The sequence below is a fragment of the Rhopalosiphum padi genome, chromosome 1, assembly GCF_020882245.1.
Source record: "Rhopalosiphum padi isolate XX-2018 chromosome 1, ASM2088224v1, whole genome shotgun sequence".
NCBI classification, from domain to species: domain Eukaryota; kingdom Metazoa; phylum Arthropoda; class Insecta; order Hemiptera; family Aphididae; genus Rhopalosiphum; species Rhopalosiphum padi.
The window spans coordinates 78,106,812-78,119,332 of NC_083597.1; the positions used below are offsets into that span (position 1 = coordinate 78,106,812).

At 30.1% G+C, this 12,521-nt stretch overlaps 1 protein-coding gene across 1 annotated transcript in view; it reads right to left on the reverse strand.

Annotated features, from left to right (window-relative positions):
* Nucleotides 1–3,093: 3,093 nt before the first annotated feature.
* Nucleotides 3,094–12,521, reverse strand: part of LOC132918950 (RNA-binding protein Nova-1) — a 50,785-nt gene continuing 41,357 nt past the window's right edge. Inside the window, exons 5-7 of the mRNA XM_060980310.1 lie at nucleotides 11,921–12,085; nucleotides 11,299–11,470; nucleotides 3,094–7,258 (exon numbers count right to left, since the gene is read on the reverse strand). Of these exons, the coding sequence (XP_060836293.1) occupies nucleotides 6,646–7,258; nucleotides 11,299–11,470; nucleotides 11,921–12,085 (950 nt within the window). The 3' untranslated portion in view covers nucleotides 3,094–6,645. The remainder of the gene's footprint in view (nucleotides 7,259–11,298; nucleotides 11,471–11,920; nucleotides 12,086–12,521) is intronic.

Consider the following 12,521-nt stretch of genomic DNA (forward strand, 5'->3'; position numbering starts at 1 on the left):
TAAGAAAAACATTGAGCACATATTATAATTAGTATAAAAATTAACAATTAAGAATATGTTTATCTTGCAGTAGGTTCCTACTTCTTAGTATCTTATTTTGGTGAAGGAAATGCGTGTGTAACTTAATTATTATGGACACAAATGAATCATTAAATCTACTCGGGTGTGATAAACAAATTCCTACAATAATTATAGAGTTTGGTAAGTTCACAAACGAAACATGACAAATAAACGTCAGTTTAAAATTCCCTATACCCTATATATTACTACACGATTAAAAATATACACATAGTTTATGACTCAAGTTCTAAAACGGAGTTAAAATTAAATTCTTTACTTTTTGTGCCGTACAAGTGATGTAAAACACATAAAATTATGTCATAAATTTATGTCATTACATAACAAATAATGACATAACAAACATTACCTATATTACAGCATTAGTCGATATGGGTGAGTACGCGAAAAGTTGTGTAATATTCAAAAAACTGTAATTTGGTGTATTTAAAATCGGTTTTTCATAATATAATATAAGAGTTATATTATGTTTATAATACTATAATAAGTATAATACAACATTCTATACGGCAGATACCCCCTAACCTTAGAAGTGCATAGATCGGGTGAATGTAAGTTTCTACACGAGACCTAACAGGTCATAAATACTTATGTAAGTTCCTACAATGTAGGACGTACACGGTAAAAAAAGGTACATAATATGTAAGTTTCTACATGGTAAAAAAGGTACATAATATGTAAGTTTCTACATGGGAAAAAAGGTACATATATGTAAGTTGCTACATGGTAAAAAAGTACCTATGTAAGTTCCTATACTGCATATATTGTTGTATACAATTATTCAATAATTGTAAAAAAAAATATACTACAATTACTACAATTTATATAATATTATGATTTATAAGTTATCAATCTGATGATAATAATTCATAATATTGTAAAATAATATTTATTAGGTATAGTGTGAAAATCTATTTTGTTAAGTTCAATACTCGTCAATTATTAAAATTTGAATTAATGTCGTTTTTATATAACACGCAAATTAAATACATTAAACGCGTACGTTTTAAACTCATAGACTACATTTGAGTCGTCAACCCCAAATCTGAAAAAACTGAAAAAGAAATTTGTTTTGGTATCAAAACGTTATGATTTTCTTTTAGGAACTTACGTACGGGTGTATATTTCTTTTTGTGCAGAATTCACATGCCCGTGGTTGATTTTTACCTGTATGCGTATAGGTACTCATAAAGTCATGATATACCTACATTCGCCCAAAAACATCCACTCGTGCGTGCGCGCGTGTGTATAGGGGACAATTATGGGTGAATTCAAGTTCTCTCATGTGATATCTACGTATAGCAGGTAAAAATCACCCATACGTAAATAAGTTCCTAATTATCCCCTATACACTCACAAGCGCACGTGCGTGCACGCACGAGCAAATATTTTTAATATTCAATACCCTTTCAGGAATAATATTTATCTGCACACGACACAGTTGTTGTCGTATACAAAATAATATTGAACAGTTATAAAAATTCGATACTTTATTTTTTTTACTCGTTTGTCATTTATAATATTGCAATAGTCTAAACGTCGCACTGTGCATATTATGTGATTCAAACGTATTTTTTTTTTTTTTTGTAATTCTAAAAATCAATAGTTGTGGTTCACACGATTCACTGAAAACGCTATACAGAGATGGGTCATGACGTGCCTTCGTACAAAAGCGTTGTACCCAGTTGTTGGACCGTTTCGCGTGGGTTAAAACATATTACACTCACCCCCATCGAAGTATTTTTCACCGTCGGGAAATGCGTTTTCAAGCTTACGGGTCACCGTGGGTTAGGTTATAATAGTTAAGTATACATAATACTACAGCAACCGTATTTTTTTCCTCCCCACACTCGAGATATAATACTATATTATGTTTTTCGGTAAGCAACAGTGTCGTCAAAACATTATAACACAACTAAAGTAAGTACCAATATATATATATATATATGGGTTGCATATTATCGATAATAGGTGTGTGTATATATTCGCATATATTGAACGGTACTCAAACAAAATCGTGCTGTGTTCGTTATAAAAATGTAAATGTTTTGAGTAAAAATAGTTTTTTTTTAATCTATCTTTCTCTTTATTATTATTATTTTTAATAATACATTAAAATATAGACTTCACGATGATCAACGAAAAGAGGAAGGGTGTTCGATGAAATCACATTAGGTTTTACGCAAACCAAATACGTTTACAAGTCCCAGGCCACCGCCGAAACGTTGTAAAACAATAATGATTGTGCATTACGTACAACTCCCCATAGTACTAAAATATTGATGTACAGTTTTATTTACTGTAGTGACCATAAATTATTTTCGTCACGTAAAAAAATAATGTAGAAAATAATATCGAAATTTTGTAAATGTGTAGGATTTACCATAAGATTCGTTCGGTGTAAGAATTGTAACTCCTTTTCTTTTAATAACTAAATATGGGTCAACATTCAATACTCTAAATTAACTCATCAATCTTACTGCAATCCGAAGATCATTAAATATGAGTATTATCGGGTACAACTAAAATCAAAAAACACCAAATGAGTAAAACAAATTCTTGTGAATACATCAGACACGGGTATAGATGGACATGTATGTATAGGTTTTTGTAACACTAAGATATTTTATTACATTTTATATTTTTAGTTATATCTTATTAAAAACGATCTATCACCCAAATGGTTTTTAATTTTATAAAAATAATGTTTTTCTCAGAATATATATTTTATACTAAAACCTATCATTATCTTTAAAGCTTATTCGTTTTAATAAATAGCTTATTTACATAGATAGGTATACTTACGTAATACAGAGATGAAAATCATTCATAATTCATGTTATGATGAACACAGGATAAAATATATCTGCTTTCTGCATAGAAATTATTAATTTATATTTATACACAGAAGGGGATATACATTTTTATGAAATTAATATTTCAGCTTGAAGTATCAAATAGTGGATATCAGTATAGGACGTTGACGGACAATAATGATAGGAAATAAATACAATATTTACCGTAACAACAAAATGCATTTTTATTTCTGTACCAATTCCATTAATCTTGGACATAATAATTTCCCTTTAATAAAAACTTAAAAGATAAAACAATTATAAAGTTACACCTTAAATTATACTGAGTTAAGATCTTAATGTCGTAGGAGTGTTTTAGCTTTGAATTTTTTAGCAGCTACTTATGCCTACATATATATTATATAGGATAAACAATGTATACAATACAATTATATAGTTCATTAAATTTAAATATCACATTTTCTTTGTTTTAAACGTGTGAAAATGAGTTATGGAATGATATAATGATTAATGAATGGTAAGTATAAATAAACAATATAGTATAAGAAAAAAAAATCACAAGGTTGTGAAAATGGTAAAGTATATCAATATATCACTATCACGTATATCCATGTGCATCGTCATGTGTATACATTCACATAATATACATTATATGTTATTATTTATTTAATGTGTGATATGTTCGTTTAACGGTAAAATAATTAAAATCTGTTTTTTGGTATATTTTCTTTGATTGCCGAAATATTGTGTTGTGACAAAGCCAAAACACGCTATTTTTATTATTATATTTATTTTAAATTTCAAGTTACTGAATTGTTTTTATTATATTTTAACATTAAAACACTTCTACGAAAATACATTTCAATAGACATTGTACATTAAAACTATGTTCATAAATTTATTTAATATATTATACTATTTCGAAAATATTATCTTGTATTTGAACTCATTATGTGGCTTTTATTATAGCTCTATATAAACATAAATAAAGACTAATCATAACTTTCTATTTTACTACAGTCCCCATTACAATATTAAAATTAAAACTCATAACCCTGAGTTTAACATCAAACGTTATTCTTTGTTAATATCACTAACCACCTTAATACATGGGAGTATATAATAACGAGGCCACATAAATACTTAGATATACGTAAATTTTAATTATTTTCAAAATTTAATTCTAAAAAAGGGTACATCAAACAGTTTTACTTTATTTTGAAATTTGACACTCAGATCGAGCAATCATATTTTTAGTATCGCTGAGATCGAGTTCATAATCAATATTATTTTTATTTTTTTTCATTTTGGACGATAGCAAATCCGTTACCCGATGATAATTTATTAGCTACAGTCCATTAAAATAGAAAAATAAAATAAATGAATGATGATAGAATAGTTATTGACCATTAAATAACGTTTATTTCAGGACGGATTTTAGACTAAAGGTTTATGAAAAGTTCTATAAATACACACACGTAAACGAACTGATTAAAATGTAATGTAGTATGACAATTCAGACATCAAAAAATAGTATATTATAGTGTGTAATAAGATTAAAACCACAGATCATTTGTCACCAAAATCGAAAAATATCTACTAGAGTAGAAACAAAATGAGTAAGTTGTTTTTTTGCAAATTATTATAATATTATTAATGTACCTAATATAATACACTTTACCTATATGCAATGCATGCTGAAATAAAATTGTAGGTTTATTAAACAGTTCTACCACCCTATATGTATGAAATATATTTATATATACAAATAATATTTAAAAAGCACCAATGCATTTCACACCAATTTTAAAACAAAACTATTACATCACATTATTCCGTAAAAAAAAAAATAAAATAGAAAAGAAATTATATAATCGTCCTCGGACCACGGTGTGACGAATAGAATAAAGTTTTGGTTAACGGTAATTAACTATACGGCTTGTTGGGATCTGTTGAGCAAATTACTTTTAAACAATAAAAATATTTTTTTTTCTCCAATAAGCTGAATAATATGGTTTGTGTTTGGGGACGACTTATTCATAATATTATGTAACGAAATGAAAACAATAAATAAGACACGTAAATTCACTAAAGGTTCTTACTCGCGTTGTTTAATCCTAATAATATATACTACATACATACCTACATGGAATAAGTGTGTTTACTGATTAGTTTATGGGGGAAGCCCCTCTCATCGATGTGATTATATATATATTTTAATATGACCCGTGTAATGAATGACTTGAGCCGTCCCGTGAATATTATATACCCTGTTCAAAAAAAATAAAAAAACGTATCACTTACGCAAGTCCTCTTCTTTCTGCGCATACGTTTTCGAAGGGACGAAGAGGTAGGCATGGCTAAAATAATAATCCATTGAGAATGTATGAATGTCGGATGAGTGTAAAACTATATATAATAATATGTTATGCTCATTAGTCCGTATATTGTTGTATTATTGTCTCAGTCTTAAACGCACATTGCGAACTCGACAAGATGAAAAGTTGAACTACTGTCTAGTGCAACGGTTTAAACTCTAAAATAAGATTAATTTATGAATTTAATAATATTACTGGTGTATGATGACATGTAGGACCAGATATTGTACAGAAACAATTTGTTGAACGGGGCGGGACTGAACAATATTTCAAAAATAAATAAATTTGTGTAATATTTACAATGTCGATAAAATTCTAGGAGCTGTTCGAATATACGAAAGTGGAAACTATAAAATGTAACTTTTACGTTTCGACCTTCAAAACGTTTTCTCACTCACGCATAACGTTTCCTAGTGAAAACGTATATTCATTTCAGCGAACATACATGTTAACTTTTATCCACTTTTGGTCCACTTATTAAATCTGCTAGCATATTCAATATTAAACGAAAGCTATACGACCCCTACGAAAGACCACATAACACATTCTAATAATAATAATAATAATAATAATAATAACAATCAATAATAATTGTGTACCTACCTAATCAATTCATTTATTTGGTTCAGTATAATTTTATTATAATATTATAATATGATCATTGCGGCTAACGAAACAAACAAACCTTAACGATTTAATTTTTTTTTTTATATATATATATAAATTATTATGGAAAGACCACAAAAAGTTCAACGGTCGTTGTATATATAGTGATGTTATAGGCTTAATGTATGATGGGATGTAATATTTTTGTAAGGCACACATGAACAATAATAAATATATAATAAAACATTATACCCATGTACGAATCAATAAAATATGACTGTGGTGATTTCCCGCCGCCAATTTCCACGTCCGCGTGATTGTCGGACCGTTAGCGTTCAAAATTTAAAATTTGAAAAATAAAAACAATAATAACGACAGAAAAATAAGAACTCGCCCACGAAAAAAAAAAAAAAACGTCATCGAATGACGTCCACCCGTTTTATTTAATAATATATTACTATAATGTACATAGACACGCACGCACGGCGCACACACAGACACAGACACACGCACACACACACACGCACATACTACACACGGGTGAGGGGTGATATCAGAGTTAGGGGATGGGACGGGGTAATGAATGGGGTTGTAGATGGGTCGAGGAAAAAGCATCAGTACAAATAATAATAATAGTAATAATAATAACATGAATAATAATATGAATATGAAAATTACGTAGAAGGCGAGTTATTGTAATACTTAGACTATATAATATGGTATAGAACAAATCGGACGCGGGCGGAATCGTCGGCGCGTCATGCGGCTCAGAACGCGCGGGCCCGCTTGGTCTCCTCGTCGACGATCCTCTGCTGCATGAGGTAATTGGCCATCGCTATGCCGCTGGCCGACCCGCATATGGTCACCTTCCGGTTGGTGGTGCCCGGCGCGTACACGCCCTTCTTGGATATGTGAATGGTGACGCCGCTCATCTGCTGGATTTCGACCAGCGACCGGCCGCCGGGGCCGATGATGGCGCCAACGATGGACTCGGGCACGTCCATCTCCCGCTTGACGGACTGCTGGTCGTCGGCGGTCATCTCGTACAGCGCAGCCGCTGCGGCCGCTGCTGCTGCGGCTGCCGCGTTTGTCGTCGGCCCGATCGCTTTGGGCGTGGATGCGGCCGCGGCCGCGGCAGCCGCTGCTGCCGCCACGCCTAACCCGTACGAGTTGGCGTTGGACAGCGTCGGGCTGGCCGCGTTCTGCGACAGGATCGCGTTGATGGATATCGCGCCGCCGGCCAGGCCCAGGTCGAACAGGTCGTTGGTAACCGTGCTCAGGAGCCCGGTGCCGTTGTGGTGCGGCACCGACGGGGCAGGCTGCAGAATGCTGGTTTGGTTGATCAGTCCGATTATACTGTTCGGGCTGAGTACGTTGTGCCTGTAGGTCATATGAAAAAAAAAGAGTCGATTGAGTACACTGTAGTCAGTGGTGGATTTAGGGGGATAGGTCAAGAGGGTAACGAATACAAAAACGAAAAAATAAAACGCATAGAATGTGTGGATATCAGGTGAAGTCCCAAAATAATAATAAAAATAATTATATAGTAATCCGTATTTTTTTTTGCAGAAGTTCACACGTAGGTACATAGTATTTTAGAAGATATTAAAAAATATTCTCGCTGTGTTTACCACCTCCTACAATTATGTACATAACTACATAATAATAATTCTATATTGTTTGTATGATTATATATTGATATTACACATTATACTGCAGAGGTGGCCAAACTTTTTTTGGTCACGATCTACTAAAAATATTCTTCACCTTTGAGGATCGACTTCCATAGAAAATTATACAAATAAAACTTATCGAAAATTTGTTCACTACAACCTCGATTAATTTTCGTGCGTGTGGCCCTAAAATTAAATTTTAACACGATCGACTACTTGGCCATCCCTGCATTATAGTATAAATTGCTTAGTACGACATCAAAGAACCACGCGTAGTTTGTATACGCATTATCCGATAGACAAAAATCGTATAGAAAATATAATCAGCTGGGATTTAAGATTTTGACGTACAATATGACGTGTTAACCGATGACGTATAAACGATTGCTACTGTACCTATATACCTAATACACCTATATAGCTTGTATTTATACATAATATTACGGTGAAGTACTACTGTACAAGGATCACCAATTATATCACCTAACCTAATCTATAGAGAGCCATTTTAGGAATTAAGGAATGTTTCACGGGCCATCAAAATTCAATGTACATGTAAATATCCGTATGAAATAATAAAATTAATAAAAACCTCATTTAGTTTACAATCAAAAATATAAATGTCTTGTCTGCTAACATGATTAAGTTTTTCGGGGACTGCAATTTGGGGACCCAAAGTCTAGTGTCTATGATAATTATTAGGGCTGTTGTAATACGAGTGTATCTGTCGTAAATCGTTTCGATAGTGATCATCTAATCCATTCGACTCCGGATATCGGTCCACCGCTGTATCCTGACAAATTTACACAAATTCGGTTAACGTTACTTGTGTTATTTCGAGTAGAAATACGATTGCGTATATACGGTGCTTATCTCTGCGGTGTCATAACATGTACGTTCAATAAGTTTTATTTTAGACGATGTTGCCAAATTGTACTATTTTTATAATGGTTTATAACTAATAAAATACAAACAATTTATATATTATACGCAAGATTTAATTTAACATATTAAAATTAAATTATTATTTTTTATTTAAGAAATAGTTTAATGATTATATTTACACGTAATACTTAGTACTATATGAGATTTATAATATTAAACCAAAATTAATTAAATTGGACCATTAAGAATATAAGTTGTTTTTTATGCTGTCTCAATGACATTCAATGTGATCGTTGTAAGCTGTTTAATTTTACTAAATTATATTTTACAACCTTTAAACCTATTTCGTACTCAATTGTGTCGTATTTAAGGGATTCGTTTTCAATAGAGATTCCTAATATTTAAGCAAACGTGTTTCCAAAAAGGTATATAATATACGTAATCGGGTTTTTCTACCCGTCGTTTCCCCGGTATTTGGGAATTTTTTAGAAAACTTAAGGCTCCAATATATTTTACACACATGTGGGTAAGTGCATTCCACACGAGAGAATTCGGATTAAACTGGATCCGTTGTTTGAATTCAGCCCATATTATTTGTCACTTAGGTGTTTGAATTATTATTTTTCATTTATAAACAAATGCATAATTTAATTTGTTTTCGCAACACTTTATAGTTGAAAAGACACCCTCTGCGCATTAATAATTACTAGATAGTAGATACCTATATATTATCATACATTATGTATATTATTATGTGTACTGCTTTCTACCTCATGCAGTAAACTGCGTCGTATAACGATGATGTACACGTGTCACATTCGTCGTAACTTCTGAGAAGTTGCGTTCCCGTCTGATTTTAAACGGCAAATGGAATCTTGCCACATTAAAAATGGTAGATCGTCAAGATTTTTTTCAAAACATTAACGTGTTACTTGTAATTATGTTGTTTTTTTTTATAAATTGTTATATAATAATATTTTTATGTCAATTACCCCCATCGATGATTTGTGTAATATATAATCATTAATTGTATTTATTTTTCTTTATCTAATATTAACAAAACCCAATTATTTCGGTTTTCTTATAAAATAAAACATTTTTTTTTTTTTGAATCAAATGTATACAATAATACTTTTTTAACTGTTGAAATATTATACAAAGATTGTTAAAAAAAAAAACATAAACAAAAAATAATAAAGTGACTTGGCATTTGGTAATAAAACAATGGTCGTTCTACTTTACAAAATTACAAGTATACAATTGAAACCCATTGTATTCTAACTACTCTGACTTTTGAAATGAAAATGAGTTATTTATTGTGAATGGTACGAAATGTAATTCTATTCATTTTAACAATCACAAAAACCCCTTGTGAATGAATTGCTTCGTTTCTTAGAATGTGTAATGTGTATGGATATATATTATACATATATTATAATACAACAGGACTTATTATAATTATCTAATATAATAAAACAAATTAATATTTTTTTTAAACAAACCTAGAAAATTTGATAATTGTACTTAACATTGTACAATTAAGTCACTTTCTAGCCAATTTGTCAATGTTCATTTATTTATAAATAAACGTATTAAACATTAATATAAACGTGTCTAAATTTAATACCTACAATCTATCACACAATATGAAAACACCGCGTTTATTGTTTGAATACAATTTTCTTACGTGTTTAATGTTTGGTACACTTAATTATTTTGAAATATTAATTTTTCAAGCTAGTCAAGATTTGTTTTGACAAAATATTATATTTAACATTTTGATTTACTACATTCAATATTCTTATTGCATAAGTTATACATCAACTTGTTTGTATTGTAGAGATAGGCGTTGTAAATAATATTCATTATACATAATTTTTTATCAAAAACGAAAAATACTATTGATCAAAATAGAAAGTATTTTAAATCCATGTCGTTATAAATAATAATAATTATTATTTGTGAATATTCGTGTTAAATTTAATGTTCTGCGGTTGACTCCACAAAGGATTGTATGAAAAGTTTTTGTACACGAAAAGCCTGAACTCAAAGCCTCTTTATTCAAACTAACAATAAGTACTGAATACTGTAAATACCTATTTATGATATTATTTTTATATAATTGATAAATGATGATGTTATACCATGAGGAATATCACATTTTATCATTGACAGCAAAGCATCATGTAATATGAAATAAAATAAATATTTTAGTAAAAAAATATTTAAAATAATTTTATGTCTAGTACTTTAATTAAACCATCAAATTTAAAGTAAAAATAATTAATATAACAATTTAATAAGAATATCTGATAAGAACACGGTAGATTAACCTGCAGTCCTTAAGCCGAGATCATAGTTCAATCATTTAAAAGAAGTAAATCGCTATAAACGTTATAAATTACTTTGTAAATATTAGAGTCTAATAATCAGGTATTATACTGTATTATAATAGGAAGAATATAATTTACTGTTAATAGTATTAATAACTAAACTACCTAGCTAAAACAAATCACATATTTATGTATAGTGTATACGGAATGATCTATATAATTAGCTACCTACATTTTATCAAATTTTACTTCAACATTATACATAAAAAAAATGTTTTTCTAAATAAACGTAAGTACCTACAATATAATAGTATAACATGTTGTAAAAAAAAAAACTAACTTTTTATTACAGTGATTTTTTCTAAGAAAATTAATGTAGCAGAATAAATAAAATGACATTCTATGAAAAACATTCTTAGCGTTTTAAAAATTCGGAATGCGTTTCGTTTAAATACAGGAGTTTGTGCACATGTAGGTAATAAAAACGCATAGGTAAGTAATTAAATTTTATTAATAATGTTTCTCTTACTTGGCTAACGTCAAAAAGGCGATGGCTATTTCATTGACTGCGGATTCAGGATATCCACTGGACCTCAATAACGGCTTTACGTTGTCTAAGAATTTGTTCGTGAATATCCCATTACTGACATCCTGTGCGGATAACGACGTGGTGTTTAAGTTGTAACTGGTCTGATTGTTGGCTGAAACATACAACGAATACACAGTTAGCCTATATGATTGCTATTATACACGGTATAGTACAACTGCTACGCAGGAGCAAGAGAAGTAAGATTTCTCTATGGAATTTTTTTTTCTAATAGCCTTGTTTTAATGAAAGTGCTTAGAAACATTTTTGTTACTATTCTGAATAAATAATTGTGACAAATTGTCCAAAAATAAAAGAAAATACAATTTTATAATTTTATTGCATAGAACCAAAAAAAAAAAAACACTAAATAAACACTTTTTTTCATTTTAGGTGATTGATTAGGTTTTTTCCCGCAGATCTGCTTTTGATCCCTCAAAAATCAAAATCATAATATATACACCATATTGCATTGTTACTTTATGCCCAATTCAATCATAGTACATAACAATAACGCAATAATTATTAATTATATTATATAATAAATAGTAATAATAATACATACAGCAATTAGTGGTAGCCAGGGCATACGGCGATCCCGTGGGATTGAAATTCGCCACCGGCCCGTTGACGTCGGCGTAACTTAAATTCGGACAGGACGCACTCAACGGATCTTCGATTATTTTGTTTAGTATGCATAAGCACACTTTTTTGTTCCCTTCCGTGTTACCTGCAACGAAATAATAACCAATTTTATAAATAAAAATACAAAAAATACTTTTATGCAAAAGCGCGCTGTACATTAATACAATGTTATTTATATCAATACTTTTTTAATTACTTTTACTATTGTGTATTTAAATTATATTTTAAAAACCTATTATGTATATTATTAATAGTTTATGTTAATCACTCAGTTCATTGTGTTCATAAATATGTTCCCAATAATAATTACGTGAATCATGATTTGAATTGAACATAATAAATTACAATATGATGACCTAATACGGTACAACGACTTAATACTATATTGTTGTTTTTAATGTCAAAATATATAATTTCATATAATCATTAGTTAGGTAATACTTTGAAGAAAAAAAATATATGCTTTATATATATTTTTGTGGCACGGATGACGGATGAACATTTTATACAAATAATGTTAA